Genomic DNA, 16,254 nt, shown 5'->3' on the forward strand with positions numbered 1-16,254 from the left:
AAGAAACTTCTGTTATAGATTGTTCTTGTGTTTGGAAAGGCACACCAGCCTGACTTTTACTTTCAGGAACATCTCTTGGAAGAGATTTATCTTTCTTGGGCAAAATATCTTTACGCCTCTTCTCTTCTCTAGTTTTATCTGACAACTCCACAAGAGCACCTTTTCCTTCAACAGGAGAAGTTCCCTCCACTGCAGGTGAAATCTCTGTTTTCCTTTGAGTCACAGCAGTTGTCATTTCTTTTTGTGGGGTTTGTTCAAAATTAGGAACAATTACACTCTTTTTAAGACTTTCTTTCTCATCTGTTTTGAATGCACTGACCTGTTCAGGGTGAAGTTCTTTTTCCAAAGTAACCTCTCTTATAGTTTCTTCTAGTGTTTGGAAAGGCAAATCAGCCTGTCTTTTTCTTTCAGGAACATCTCCTGGAAGAGATTTATCTTTCTTGGGCAAAATATCTTTACGCCTCTTCTCTTCTCTAGTTTTATCTGACAACTCCACAAGAGCACCATTTCCTTCAACAGGAGAAGTTCCCTCCACTGCAGGTGAAATCTCTGTTTTCCTTTGAGTCACAGCAGTTGTCATTTCTTTTTGTGGGGTTTGTTCAAAATTAGGAACAATTACACTCTTTTTAAGACTTTCTTTCTCATCTGTTTTGAATGCACTGACCTGTTCAGGGTGATGTTCTTTTTCCAAAGTAACCTCTCTTATAGTTTCTTCTAGTGTTTGGAAAGGCAAATCAGCCTGTCTTTTTCTTTCAGGAACATCTCCTGGAAGAGATTTATCTTTCTTGGGCAAAATATCTTTACGCCTCTTCTCTTCTCTAGTTTTATCTGACAACTCCACAAGAGCACCATTTCCTTCAACAGGAGAAGTTCCCTCCACTGCAGGTGAAATCTCTGTTTTCCTTTGAGTCACAGCAGTTGTCATTTCTTTTTGTGGAGTTTGTTCAAAATCAAGAACAATTACACTCTTTTTAAGACTTTCTTTGTCATCTGTTTTGAATGCACTGACCTGTTCAGGGTGAAGTTCTTTTTCCAAAGCAACCTCTCTTATAGTTTCTTCTAGTGTTTGGAAAGGCAAATCAGCCCGTCTTTTTCTTTCAGGAACATCTCTTGGAAGAGATTTATCTTTCTTGGGCAAAATATCTTTACGCCTCTTCTCTTCTCTAGTTTTATCTGACAACTCCACAAGAGCACCTTTTCCTTCAACAGGAGAAGTTCCCTCCACTGCAGGTGAAATCTCTGTTTTCCTTTGAGTCACAGCAGTTGTCATTTCTTTTTGGGTTTTTTCCTCAAAATTAGGAACAATTACACCCTTTTTAATACTTTCTTTCTCATCTGTTTTGAATGCACTGACCTGTTCAGGGTGAAGTTCTTTTTCCAAAGTAACCTCTCTTATAGTTTCTTCTAGTGTTTGGAAAGGCACACCAGCCTTTCTTTTTCTTTCAGGAACATCTCTTGGAAGAGATTTATCTTTCTTGGGCAAAATATCTTTACGCCTCTTCTCTTCTCTAGTTTTATCTGACAACTCCACAAGAGCACCATTTCCTTCAACAGGAGAAGTTCCCTCCACTGCAGGTGAAATCTCTGTTTTCCTTTGAGTCACAGCAGTTGTCATTTCTTTTTGTGGGGTTTGTTCAAAATTAGGAACAATTACACTCTTTTTAAGACTTTCTTTCTCATCTGTTTTGAATGCACTGACCTGTTCAGGGTGAAGTTCTTTTTCCAAAGTAACCTCTCTTATAGTTTCTTCTAGTGTTTGGAAAGGCAAATCAGCCTGTCTTTTTCTTTCAGGAACATCTCCTGGAAGAGATTTATCTTTCTTGGGCAAAATATCTTTATGCCTCTTCTCTTCTCTAGTTTTATCTGACAACTCCACAAGAGCACCATTTCCTTCAACAGGAGAAGTTCCCTCCACTGCAGGTGAAATCTCTGTTTTCCTTTGAGTCACAGCAGTTGTCATTTCTTTTTGTGGAGTTTGTTCAAAATCAAGAACAATTACACTCTTTTTAAGACTTTCTTTGTCATCTGTTTTGAATGCACTGACCTGTTCAGGGTGAAGTTCTTTTTCCAAAGCAACCTCTCTTATAGTTTCTTCTAGTGTTTGGAAAGGCAAATCAGCCCGTCTTTTTCTTTCAGGAACATCTCTTGGAAGAGATTTATCTTTCTTGGGCAAAATATCTTTACGCCTCTTCTCTTCTCTAGTTTTATCTGACAACTCCACAAGAGCACCTTTTCCTTCAACAGGAGAAGTTCCCTCCACTGCAGGTGAAATCTCTGTTTTCCTTTGAGTCACAGCAGTTGTCATTTCTTTTTGGGTTTTTTCCTCAAAATTAGGAACAATTACACTCTTTTTAATACTTTCTTTCTCATCTGTTTTGAATGCACTGACCTGTTCAGGGTGAAGTTCTTTTTCCAAAGTAACCTCTCTTATAGTTTCTTCTAGTGTTTGGAAAGGCACACCAGCCTTTCTTTTTCTTTCAGGAACATCTCTTGGAAGAGATTTATCTTTCTTGGGCAAAATATCTTTACGCCTCTTCTCTTCTCTAGTTTTATCTGACAACTCCACAAGAGCACCTTTTCCTTCAACAGGAGAAGTTCCCTCCACTGCAGGTGAAATCTCTGTTTTCCTTTGAGTCACAGCAGTTGTCATTTCTTTTTGGGTTTTTTCCTCAAAATTAGGAACAATTACACCCTTTTTAATACTTTCTTTCTCATCTGTTTTGAATGCACTGACCTGTTCAGGGTGATGTTCTTTTTCCAAAGTAACCTCTCTTATAGTTTCTTCTAGTGTTTGGAAAGGCAAATCAGCCTGTCTTTTTCTTTCAGGAACATCTCTTGGAAGAGATTTATCTTTCTTGGGCAAAATATCTTTACACCTCTTCTCTTCTCTAGTTTTATCTGACAACTCCACAAGAGCACCTTTTCCTTCAACAGGAGAAGTTCCCTCCACTGCAGGTGAAATCTCTGTTTTCCTTTGAGTCACAGCAGTTGTCATTTCTTTTTGTGGGGTTTGTTCAAAATTAGGAACAATTACACTCTTTTTAAGACTTTCTTTCTCATCTGTTTTGAATGCACTGACCTGTTCAGGGTGATGTTCTTTTTCCAAAGTAACCTCTCTTATAGTTTCTTCTAGTGTTTGGAAAGGCAAATCAGCCTGTCTTTTTCTTTCAGGAACATCTCCTGGAAGAGATTTATCTTTCTTGGGCAAAATATCTTTACGCCTCTTCTCTTCTCTAGTTTTATCTGACAACTCCACAAGAGCACCATTTCCTTCAACAGGAGAAGTTCCCTCCACTGCAGGTGAAATCTCTGTTTTCCTTTGAGTCACAGCAGTTGTCATTTCTTTTTGTGGGGTTTGTTCAAAATTAGGAACAATTACACTCTTTTTAAGACTTTCTTTCTCATCTGTTTTGAATGCACTGACCTGTTCAGGGTGAAGTTCTTTTTCCAAAGTAACCTCTCTTATAGTTTCTTCTAGTGTTTGGAAAGGCAAATCAGCCTGTCTTTTTCTTTCAGGAACATCTCCTGGAAGAGATTTATCTTTCTTGGGCAAAATATCTTTATGCCTCTTCTCTTCTCTAGTTTTATCTGACAACTCCACAAGAGCACCATTTCCTTCAACAGGAGAAGTTCCCTCCACTGCAGGTGAAATCTCTGTTTTCCTTTGAGTCACAGCAGTTGTCATTTCTTTTTGTGGAGTTTGTTCAAAATCAAGAACAATTACACTCTTTTTAAGACTTTCTTTGTCATCTGTTTTGAATGCACTGACCTGTTCAGGGTGAAGTTCTTTTTCCAAAGCAACCTCTCTTATAGTTTCTTCTAGTGTTTGGAAAGGCAAATCAGCCCGTCTTTTTCTTTCAGGAACATCTCTTGGAAGAGATTTATCTTTCTTGGGCAAAATATCTTTACGCATCTTCTCTTCTCTAGTTTTATCTGACAACTTCAAAGAGGATCCTATTCCCTCAACAGGAGAAGGTCTCTCTACTGCAGATAAAACCTCTGATTTCCTTTGAGTCAGATTAGCTGGAATTTCCTTTTGTGCTTTTTCTTCAAAAATAGGAATTTCATTCGTTTTAAGACACTCTTTCTTCCCAGTTGTGAATGCAATGGCCTCATCAGGGTGAAGTTTACTTCCTAAAGAAACTTCTGTTAGAGATTGCTCTTGTGTGTGAAAAGATATATTATCTTGTCTTGAAGAGATCTTTCTCTGAAGAATATCTCTTGGGACAGCTATATCTTTGGGCAAAACATCTTCCCTCATGATACTACGCATTGCTGTAGTATCATAAGACATCTTATCAGGCCATACTTTTTCAACAGGACACATCCTCTCCATCTTGGATGGAGTCTTTTCCTCTATTTGAGTCACAGAGGTTGTAACTTTCTCCAGTGATATTTTTTCTAAATTGGGAACCATTTCTTTAATTTCAGGAATTTCCCTCCCCTCTGATTTGAATGTGATGACCTGCTTAGGGTAAAGTTCTTTCCCCAAGGAAGTCCCTACTAAGGAGTTATCATCTTCCTGAAAATGGATTTCTTCTTGTATCTCTTGTTTCAGTGAGGACCTCCTCTGAGGAAACTCCTCTGAAGTCATAGCTATTGAAAATAACGCAATATTGTCTCCATGTCTGGAGGCTTCTTTTGCTTCATGTGAAAACTTCTTTGAGAGACCCATTTCTTTCATGGGAGAAATCCTCTCAAACTCAGAAGTGATATTTGTTGATATTTCTCCAATAAGCGGAACATCTTCTTTCATTTTAGAAATTTGTTCCCCCCCATTTTTGAAAATAGGGTGAAATTCTTTCTCCAAAGTAACCTCTTTTGTAGATTTTCCTTGTGTCTGGAAATGTATTTCATCTTGGACTAGGGACAATTTCCTATAAGGAATTCCCCCCTTCTCGACAGGAATATCTCTATCTACATATTCCCTGGGCAAAAATTCTTTGCTACTACACATTTCAGTAGTTTCATATAACTCATAACCCATTTCTACTTCTGGAGAAATCCTCCCTATCTCCGATGAAGCCTCCTCCATCATTTGAGTAGATTTCCTTTGAGCTATTTCTTCAGAAATAGGAATAATTTCTTTCATTTCATCTTTTTTCGAAGAACCTGTCATAACAGATTTATGTTGTTTCTGGAATGATATTTCATTAAGTGTCCGTGATGATTCCCTCTGAGGAACATCATTGAAAAAAATAAATCTTGGATTAGATAAAACCTCTTGCTCAAGCAAACACTCCTGATCACGGTCAGTTTCTTCTGAAGGTGAAATCCCTTCCATCTGAGATGAACCTTTCTCAACAGTTACAGTAGCCACATCTTCTGCAGGCTTCTTAGGCACTATTTCAACTAGAATATCTATTTTGTATTTAAAAAGAAGAAGAAGAACATGAAGAAGTAGCAGCACCATGGGTGGTGGGAAAGAAATTGACAATACAACACAAATAACAAATAATGGTTTAAAGGGGAAGATATAGGGAACACACCAACACAACACAATAAATAAAGCTACATTTTTGGCATAAGAATCAATAGGAAAGTTAAAACACTCAAGAATAAATTAAATATAAACAAGTCACAAAGAATAACTTGCACATTCAGTTCCAGAAGAGAATCTTAATACCTTTAACTGCAGGACGTGCTTCTTCTATTTTAGGTGTGGGTGCAATAGGCTCAGTTTTTCTTGGCTTCTTGGTTACATCAGGCTCTTTAAAGAACACCCCATATTTAGTACAACAGAACATATGCTTGTTTGGAAAATTAAGTTACGAAAGAGCATTATAATACCTTTAACTGCAGAAGGTGCTTCTTCTATTTTAGGTGTGGGTGCAATAGGCTCCGTTTTTCTGGGCTTCTTGGTCACTTCAGGCTCTTTAAAGAACACTCCATATTTAGTACAAAGGAAAATATACTTGTTTGGAAAATTAAGTGACAAAAGAGCATTATAATACCTTTAACTGCAGGAGGTGCAACTTCTGTTTTAGGTGTGGGTACAATAGACTCAGTTTTCTTGGGCCTCTTGGTGATTTCAGGCTCTTTAAAGAACACCCAATATTTTAGTACAAAGGAAAATAAGTATGTTCAGAGAATTCAGTTCCAGAAAATAATTCTAATACCTTTAACTTCAGGAAGTGCTGGTTTTACTTTAGGTGTGGGTGCAATTGGCTCAGTTTCTCTTGGCTTCATGGTGACTTCAGGCTCTTTAAAGAACACCCCATATTTAGTATAAGGGAAATATGCTTGTTCGGAAATTAAGTTACAAAAGAGCGTTATAATACCTTTAACTGCAGGATGTGCTTCTTCTATTTTAGGTGTAGGTGCAATAGGCTCCGTTTTTCTGGGCTTCTTGGTCACTTCAGGCTCTTTAAAGAACACTCCATATTTAGTACAAAGGAAATATGCTTGTTTGGAAATTACAAACTTTTTCAAAAATTCAGATCTAGAGCAGCACTATACTACCTTTCACAGCAGGAGTTTCTTTTTTCTGAACTGATGGTTCTATCTTTGGTGTGGGTGCAACAGCCTCAGTTTTCTCTGGTTTCATTGTGACTTCAGGCTCTTTAAAGAATATCCCATATTTAGTTGAAAAGAACAAAAGTTTGGTGCACATTTTAAAACAACATTCAGACATTAGCAAAAGCTGGTCTATTCATGATTGAACATGAAGAAGCTTTAAACACTACATTCACATCTCATCAAGATAAATTCAATTGCACAAACACAGAACAGACAGCACACAAGAAGAGTGAAGAAGATTCAAGAAGAAGAAGAAGAAGATGTACAGAAGTACATTCATAAAGCGTACCTTTGGCAAGTGCCATCTCCATCTCCCTTTCAGGCATAACCTCTGGAGCCTTCTTAACAGGCACTTCCTTAGGTTTTACCTCGGGCACTTTATAAAACACACATTAAAACATTTTCAGACAAAGGGAAGACACAAGAAGGGCTGAAGAAAGGGACACAACAGTTTACGGAGGACATATAAAGCAATGAAAAATTATAAGGTTTCCTAAAACAACTTTGTGGTTTGCTTATATAAGTATTATTTCATATTAGATTACAGAAGGATAGTAAATTGCTTCATTTCTTCATACAGCACATTTGGTGCAGTATATAGTAACCGACACTAGTGTAATATAACTGTTTTGTATATTTAGTGTTCTAGCAATATGAACTGATCACTTTATAAAAACATTTCAAAAGATATTACACAAGACAGTAAATACTAACATTTGCCTTTTTTAAATCAATGTATCATACCAATGAACAGATAACGGTGTGATGAATTGATACTATGATATCAATTTAACCAAATATCTTAAATATCTTTTTTTATATATATTTTATATCTTTTTATCCACTGACCAGATACTGGCTAATGGACACAAGATAAAACATCTCATGCCTCAGTGCCTCCTAGTACTTCACATATGTGAAACAGGAAAAATGAGAAAATGATTGACTGACAAGGATTACAGGTACTGTAATCCCTTACTCCTCTCAAAGCTGCAAAATAGAACATAAATAGAGTGGAATAGCTAGTAGAATATTGGTTATGCTGTATATACTATAGAGTTTTCAGTAACAAGAACAAGGCACATGCCAATGTGTAAAAATCAACTCTCTCATTGCCTAGAATCACAGTTTAAAAAAATATTGTATCTCTCAACCTTCCAAGCAAACTGACAGGAGTCAGGTTTTCCTCTGTGCGAAATGAGAAATGGGGGGAAATACACAGCTGGTTTTTCAACACATGCCCTTTCAATCATCCTACTCCAACTGACTCAATAAGGCAATGTTATTTTACAGCCTGTTTGCTCACTTACTAGTCACACCTTCACTACACCACTTTGCTTTTAGAAAATTGAGAACTGCACCCTGCATTTAACTGCAGTATAAAGATAACAAAACACAGGAAGAGTGACATGTTGAGCAGTTAAATTTTTCCATGAGCAATCAAGCAGTTAAGAAGAATGAAAGTTGCTTTTAATGAAGAACATAAAGAAACCAATGTTAATGCATATTGAAGCTTTTGGAGTGATTGCTCCTGAAGTACCTTTTGTTGGGGTGACTTGTCTCTTTTCAGGTTCTACCTTCATGGGAACCACACCTGTTGTTTTTGGAACAGCTACATGTGGTAGTTCAGCTGTTTCTTTCTTCTTGGGTGCTTCTGGCACTTAGAAGGACATTCAAATTAAGGGTAATAAATGTAACTATATATCAAAGAGTTCAAGAGATGGCAGTACATACATACATACATACAAACATACATAAATACATACAGACACACATAAAATTACAGAAATAAACATTACATAATAAAGAATAAGTATATTTGGATTCACAGAAATGCAAAGAACAGGAAACAAGAAATGCAAAAGAAATCTGTGAAATGCTGACTATTAACATACATATTTAAGCTACACTAGGCAGCTAGGCCAGTCTGGAAGATTACATGACAGGTCAGTCAAGCCTGTTAATATGAAATTGATAAATTCATCCATATACAACATATGGACACATGAACAGACACATCAGATATTAAATTCATTCAGAAAGCAAATCTGATGCTGTTGGAGAAGGATCCAAGCACCAACACAAGACAACAGAGAATAACAACAAATACAATACAATACAATAAATAATACTTTTCTTCAGCTTCACTTCACTTAACACTACTGCTTCACATAACATTCGCAGGGACAGAACAGGACACATTCATGACTTAAAAACATCACTCACAAATACTCTTAATTTTAATTAAAATTGCATTCTTGCTTGGAGAACTTGGACAGAACTTTGTAGATCAATTTATAATCATATAAATTTTGTAGAAAATGTGATAATATTTACAAGAACTACAGAATTAGTGAAAGGCTGCAGTATATATACCTATCTATGTACAAATACCTAGAACCTTAAATAACTTAATGGAGTGGTGCGTGCATTCTGAAAAATAGAGTACAGAAAACATTCAGACAACTGACAATAACATGGTTCAGATACTATTACGGACATCTGGAACAACAGAAGAAAAAGGCATTTTCTTTACATGCCAAATTGGTTAGTAACATAAAGTTGGTGGCCACAAATATGACCACTTGCCATTAAGCTGGGTATACAGTAGTAAACCCTCTAGAGAGACATTTGATTCTCTACCTTTCTCTGGAGCAGCCTCCTTTGGTGCAGCTGGAATCGGTTCTACTTTTTTAGGTACCTCTGCTTTTGGTGGCACGGCTTTCTTTGGCTCTTCGGGAACTTTAAAGAACATTTTTGATATGTCATTTAGATTACCAAAGACAAAGTAGTCACAAGAAAGCAAGGTGAAGATCTGCCTTTATGTCAGACACCAGACAATAACAGACACATGTATTCACAAGTACAAATAAGGTAACTAAGACAAACAAGGAGCATTTTGATACACTGGTCAGACATATATGGAACAACAGAAGAAAAAGGCATTTTCTTTACATGCCAAATTGGTTAGTAACAGGAAAATTGGCGGGCACAAGTATGACAATTTTCCATTAAGCTGGGTATACAGTAGTAAACCCTCTAGAGAGACATTTGATTCTCTACCTTTCTCTGGAGCAGCCTCCTTTGGTGCAGCTGGAATCGGTTCTACTTTTTTAGGTACCTCTGCTTTTGGTGGCACGGCTTTCTTTGGCTCTTCGGGAACTTTAAAGAACATGTTAGATAAGATAGATTTGTAGATTACCGAAGACAGAAGTAATCACAAGAAAGCAAGGTCAGGATTTTCCTCTTTGTCAGACGCCAGACAAAAACAGACACATGTATTCATAAGTACAAATACGGTAACTAAGACAAACAAGGAGCATTTTGATACACTTGTCAGACATATATGGAACAACAGAAGAAAAAGGCATTTTCTTTACATGCCAAATTGGTTAGTAACAGAAAAATTGGCGGGCACAAGTATGACAATTTGCCGTTAAGCTGGGTATACAGTAGTAAACCCTCTAGAGCGAAATATGATTCTCTACCTTTCTCTGGCGCAGCCTCCTTTGGTGCAGCTGGAATCGGTTCTACCTTTTTAGATACCTCTGCTTTTGGTGGCACGGCTTTCTTTGGCTCTTCGGGAACTTTAAAGAACATGTTAGATAAGATAGATTTGTAGATTACCGAAGACAGAAGTAATCACAAGAAAGCAAGGTCAGGATTTTCCTCTTTGTCAGACGCCAGACAAAAACAGACACATGTATTCACAAGTACAAATAAGGTAACTAAGACAAACAATGAGCATTTTGATACACTGGTCAGACATATATGGAACAACAGAAGAAAAAGGCATTTTCTTTACATGCCGAATTGGTTAGTAACAGGAAAACTGGCGGGCACAAGTATGACAATTTGCCATTAAGCTGGGTATACAGTAGTAAACCCTCTAGAGAGAAATTTGATTCTCTACCTTTCTCTGGAGCAGCCTCCTTTGGTGCAGCTGGAATCGGTTCTACTTTTTTAGGTACCTCTGTTTTTGGTGGCATGGCTTTCTTTGGCTCTTCGGGAACTTTAAAGAACATGTTAGACAAGCTAGATTTGTAGATTACCGAAGACTGAAGTAATCACAAGAAAGCAAGGTCAAGATTTTCCTCTTTGTCAGACACCAGACAAAAACATACACATGTATTCAAATACAAATAAAGTAAGAAACTAAGTCAAAGGAGCATTTTGATAAGCTGGTCAGAAGAATAAGACAAAAGATGCAACGATACCTTTGGGTGGGAGTGCTTCCATCTTCTTTCTTTTTGCAGCCTCTGGCTCAGGCTCAACCTTGGCAGGTATCTCTTTAAGCCCAGGTCTTAACTGGGGCTTGGACTCAGGAGCCACTTCTACTAAGTGTTCAGGTTTGTCTTCAGATAATAAAAACAAATTATCATTAGCTTATACTATGACTACAGTTTGGACAAGCAGAAAGGCTGCAAGCAAATGATCTCCCTGCAATACAATACCGACTTAACTGACAGATGACAAACAATAGTTTTTACAGACACAGTACTTCCAATGGTCTACAAGGATTACAAAGAATAGATGGGACACACATTAGGTGGGAAAGAAAATGAAAATGCAACCAAAAATATAAGGCAGCATATGAAAAATGTGACAGAACAGAAATAACAAATACATATACTACAATAAGCATACATATTTCTACCTTTTTTAGGAGTAACCTGATCTTTGGTAGGAGCAGCAGGAGTAGGAGCTGGTTCAAGAGCAAGCTTCATAGCCTCTTCATATTCTTTAAGATACATTTTTGACCATTAGAAGACATTTACACACATACACTGACTTTAGAATATTTAATGTGAATGAGAAGAAGCCAACAATGAGCAATAACACATTATGTAGTGTACTAATTTATTTCAAACACAGTGAAACAGTAATGAGCAAGAATTTTAGATTTCAAGATTCAATTCCTTCTCCTCAAGGAAAGAAAGACACAGATTCAAAGACAGTAAAAGATATTGGTGACCTTTAAGAGCAAAACAACAAAGATAGACAGATCAGAATTAAGACTATACCTTTTGGAGTTAGACGATCTGTACGTTCTGGCACAGTTTGTGGAGTGATCATTTCTTCCACAGGTTTCCTGGCACCAGGTACTTAAAAAATATAATGAACTCTATATAAATTCCTGTGTATCTCCATTACATTTGAAAAGATAAGGCACATACAACATGAGACATAAAACACTGAAAGGAAGAGTACCACTGAAATATTTCTACAGATATTATGGATTAAATGTTTAACTGAATTTAAAATCTAAAATATATACCAGCAGAAAGAATGAACAGATGCAGACAAAAATACCTTTGGTTGATTCTGGTGCCTCAAGCACACCTGGGGTAATCGGCTCTCGTTCAGGTTTCTTGTAAGCTTCAGGAACTTAAAAGACATTTCTGTGTTAGACTTCTTGTTCCAAGCATATGTTTAAAAGAGCATAAGCACATTTAAATGGTGAGATGCGGAAAAAAACCATGGCTGAGACATACACAAAGAGACAAAGCCAGACAGCAGGAAGCCTTGAAGCATTGTAATTTTTGTAATTATTGAAGGAAAAATATTAAAGAGCGTAGTTAACACACATCGTGGTTAACACACATCGCTTCTCTCATGAAGTTATTTGAGACAAAAAGGAAGCAGAGGAACTTGGTATTAGATTTAAAAGATGAAAATGGTATTTTATAATATGTAGCTATAAGCCATGACTGCCACAAGCATTTTCATTCTCTATAAACACGGTACCTTCAGTTGGCACTTCCTCTCTCATTTCTGTAGTAGTTCTGGAGACAGTTTCATCAACAGGCATCCTGGGAGCTGATAGAACAATAGAAATTAACTTAGAAGTCAAATACTTACTGTTGATCTGATGTATTAAGAGGGAGGAAGTTATACAAAACCAAAATATCTGCAAATAATATGGATTTCATTCATAAATGTGGAGGAAAAAAAGTAGATTAAATTAGTAAATGAACTTGGACTCAAATATACAATCATTGATACAAACAAAACACAAACACAAACATGTACACAGAAGGGAAGCATACACATATGTTAAAAATGACAATTAATGCACGTCCACAGAAACAACATAGAACACGATGATGGTCATCTACTGACACAAGATGAATATGAAGTAATGAGACCTTTGGCAAAAGGTGAAAAAAGAAAAAAAGCTGAAGAGTTAATATGACTATGTGGACATATGGAGTAAGATGCATGTTAACTGGGATGATGATATGATTTCAATGTACCTCGCATTTCTTCTATACCCATTTCTTTGATGACTCGCTCTTCCTGAATGCTCCAAATTTCAAACTCTGGCCAGAGCAAAAGTTATTGATTAAAATGAATAATAGATGGCAAAGAAATAAAAAAATCCAAAGATTTGGCACCACGTTCAATCAGAAGTGGGGAAATATTAAACTTATTAATGATACAAGTAAAGGTTTTTCAACAAAAACTATGATTGTATAGGATGTTGTTAATAATGATAGTGAGGTGACTGAAGGAGGTGACTTGATTAGTGAATAAAAATAGTATTGATGTGAATTGTACCTCTTGTTTCTTTTGTTTCTTCATAATAAGCATACTCTGCAGAAGTCTCAGCTTAAAAAAAAGACATATCCTTATGAGAGCGTAAATTATTTAATTTAAATACTTATTTAATAAACCTTTTTTCGAATTATTTAATAAACGTTTAAAAAAACACCAAAAAAAAAGACTGACCAACTGAAATGTTTTGTGCTACATATTTAATGTCCCATTCTTACCTTTAGCAGTAATTACAGATGGTAAATCAGGCCTTTGAATGGATGAATCAGGGACATCTAAGGGTGTTAAATATGAAGTTGAAGTATGCATATATGTATCAGACCAAGGTCAACTACGTAATTGTTTTGGATAAAAATACTTTTCTGCACACTGTTGCCTGGTGCAACTGAGACAACCAAGAGGACCAGGCAAGGTTTGCACATTGGAGAGTATAGGTGACAATACACCAGACAAGCTCACTAAAGCATATAAAAATATTTGAATCCAAAATATGTGTTTGACCAAGGTCAGATATACATACAATCTATTTATGTAACAATAGGTGGATTATAAATAGTGTTAGTATGATGTGTGAAAAAGGCTACAAGTGTTCATTGTCAATTAGTTTTCAGTCTGACAATGCAATACTCACCAAAAGGAGCCCTGACTAAATCAATTTCTGTGAAAGAAGCAGGCAGTGTATCATTTTTGAGTAAATCCTTACTGAAGAACTAAGTATTTAATTATTATTTTGTCACAATCATAACGCGACTAACCTTTGCTTGATAAATAAAGTTCTGCAGTGCTTTTAACTTCACCCCTTGGTTCCAAACGTACAATCACAGAGTATACGCCTACAGGAACATTAATAAAGATAAGTATTTGTATTCCCCTTGCAGAATTTTTGCATAAATTGAAAGGTTGTATCAGTTAAATATAAAACACACCTTCATCGTCTGAGGTGACATTGCAGATGGTCATAAAGTGACACCGGCCTTCACTCCTAAACTTGTACTTTCGACTTTCTTTGAGTTCCCATGTGTCTTTGTACCACGTAATGATTGCATTGTCGAATGACACTTCACATTCGAAGGTGGCAGACTGCTGTTCATTCACCACAATGTTCTGGATATGCTTTGTGAAATGGATTGGTGCAGCTACAAACAGACATTGGGGGAGATTTATTATAAATATTATTGCTTGTGGAGATTTTCACGCATCAAACTAAGTGCACTCAGATATCGTCTTCTATATCCATAGATTAGCTGTGTAATTAGATTACTAGCCAAGAAGTCTGTATTCATCATTTTTGTTTTGCTCAAACTCACACGATAAATCTTCCAAAATATATATTCTGAAAAAACACTGTTTTGTCACTGTGAAACTAATTTATGAAAGACAAAAATGAGGAAATATTATCCCCCCAAAAAACATGTTCCATGTTTCCATGAGAAAAATTCATTGGAAAAAAAGCATGAAAAAGATTCTGTTCAGAAAAACATGAGTAAGAGGTTAGTAAAAGATGATGCTTACAATGCGCATCAAGAGTTGTAGGACAATACAAACATCTTTAAACCTTCTATGCAAAGACCTGTGGACAGTAGCCTACATTTTTATATATGCACATAAACCATCAGTGGTCCTCAAGACCGAGGTCTTTGATCGACAGCTTATGTATTTTATTGATTACTACAAAGGGCTCTCAACCTTGGTCCTCAAGTCCAAGGTCTTTTATTGAGAAGTTCTATATTTTACTGATTGCTCCACACAGCCTCTGCTGCTTTTCAGCGAATTTCAGCACCATTTATATTATATTACAGTCATTGATTGGTGAAACAATAATACACTTAATTCTCAAGGTCTTGATTGGCTGATTGAAAGGAAAACACAATAAGCTGTGGATGTTGTGACCTCCAGTACTGGAGTTTGACACCCCTGCTATATGAGATTTTACATTAGGAATGGAGAACAGACAAGTCATTGTACAGTTTTGTCTTCCTTACCGGCAGGCTTCAGAGACTCATCCACTTCTTTTTCTGCATTGGGAAATGGAAGAATGAAATGAATTTGTTGGCATTGTTCAATATAAAGCTATGAATCAGTAACAGAATGAAATAATATAACAGTGAGGAATACCTACCAATGACAGTCAATTTGGCACTGGAAATGTGTGGCCCACAGACAACACGGTAATTTCCCTGGTCTCTGGGCTGACAGCGGTTAATTTTCAGCAAGTGACGATCACCAATGATTTTGATATCATACTTGTCATTGGTATCAAGCTTCTGTGTCCCCTTGTACCAGGACAAACTGATTTCAGGGTAGTTTATCTTGATTTCACACTCAAACACTGCCTCCTTGTTTGCGACAGTAGTTTGATCTGTGATGTCTTTAACCAGAGTGATAGGCTGCAATGAAGCACATTTCTGTGTTATAGTGGTCTGTATAAATGTTTGGGATGTATAAGCATGAAGAATGTTTATAGTTTATAGTGTAAACTATAAAACTAGTTAAGATAAACCTTTGGAAAGTGTCCATTAGTTTTGTTCTTCACTTTTGTTGCTTATGTTTTTTTCCAGTTTTGGGAAGAATGCAGTCAAATATTTTAAACTTACTCCAGGTTGGCTGTCGTCTCAGAGCATATGGATATATTAATAATTCAAGTGCGATTGTGAATTAAGGGGGCATATCTTACATACAGAGTAAAACTTGCATATATCACAGTACAATGTGTGTGCATATACGTATGTATATATATATGTATGTATGCAAGCACCTCAGTCTGTTCCATCCTCTTTTGCAAGTCTGATACAAGTTTGTCTAAATCCTCATCAGATTCTCGTCTCCCATGTTCCAGTTCCTGTTTAAAAAAAGAGTAGCACTCAGTAAACAATTGGCAGTTCATTTTATTTCATTTGAATCATCTATATGCATATTTGCAAAAGTACTCGTTTTACTGAATAATTCCCCTTACAGGTCTTCCAGTTTCCTCTGCTTTCTCCTTCTTCAGGAATTCAATAGCTTGAAGAAGCCCACGGAAGTCTGTAATCCCGTACATGCGTGCATATTTCTCATACTCTTTTGGATCCACATTCCTCAGCAACTCCACAATGTCAATTTCTTGTTCTTGTTGCGGGCTCTTCTGTTTGGACGGAGTCCTATACACAAATAAGTGAACCACGTTATATATTTTTGTCA

General features: G+C 36.5%; 1 protein-coding gene across 7 annotated transcripts in view; it reads right to left on the bottom strand.

The window, feature by feature from the left end:
- Nucleotides 1-16,254, bottom strand: part of LOC133123817 (titin-like) — a 208,738-nt gene that overhangs the window by 116,805 nt on the left and 75,679 nt on the right. For 3 of the 7 annotated variants that reach the window (XM_061234427.1, XM_061234424.1, XM_061234421.1), the window contains 15 exons: nt 16,031-16,214; nt 15,833-15,916; nt 15,197-15,464; nt 15,060-15,092; nt 12,268-12,339; nt 11,833-11,907; nt 11,544-11,624; nt 11,177-11,260; nt 10,737-10,874; nt 10,433-10,531; nt 10,008-10,106; nt 9,583-9,681; nt 9,163-9,261; nt 8,060-8,179; nt 6,809-6,895 (listed from right to left, as the gene is read on the bottom strand). In XM_061234427.1, the coding sequence (XP_061090411.1) occupies nt 6,809-6,895; nt 8,060-8,179; nt 9,163-9,261; nt 9,583-9,681; nt 10,008-10,106; nt 10,433-10,531; nt 10,737-10,874; nt 11,177-11,260; nt 11,544-11,624; nt 11,833-11,907; nt 12,268-12,339; nt 15,060-15,092; nt 15,197-15,464; nt 15,833-15,916; nt 16,031-16,214 (1,622 nt within the window). The remainder of the gene's footprint in view (nt 1-6,808; nt 6,896-8,059; nt 8,180-9,162; nt 9,262-9,582; nt 9,682-10,007; nt 10,107-10,432; nt 10,532-10,736; nt 10,875-11,176; nt 11,261-11,543; nt 11,625-11,832; nt 11,908-12,267; nt 12,340-15,059; nt 15,093-15,196; nt 15,465-15,832; nt 15,917-16,030; nt 16,215-16,254) is intronic. The other 4 variants (XM_061234423.1, XM_061234422.1, XM_061234425.1 and 1 more) reach the window with 3 other exon arrangements.

This window comes from Conger conger, chromosome 3 (assembly GCF_963514075.1).
Source record: "Conger conger chromosome 3, fConCon1.1, whole genome shotgun sequence".
Classification (NCBI taxonomy): domain Eukaryota; kingdom Metazoa; phylum Chordata; class Actinopteri; order Anguilliformes; family Congridae; genus Conger; species Conger conger.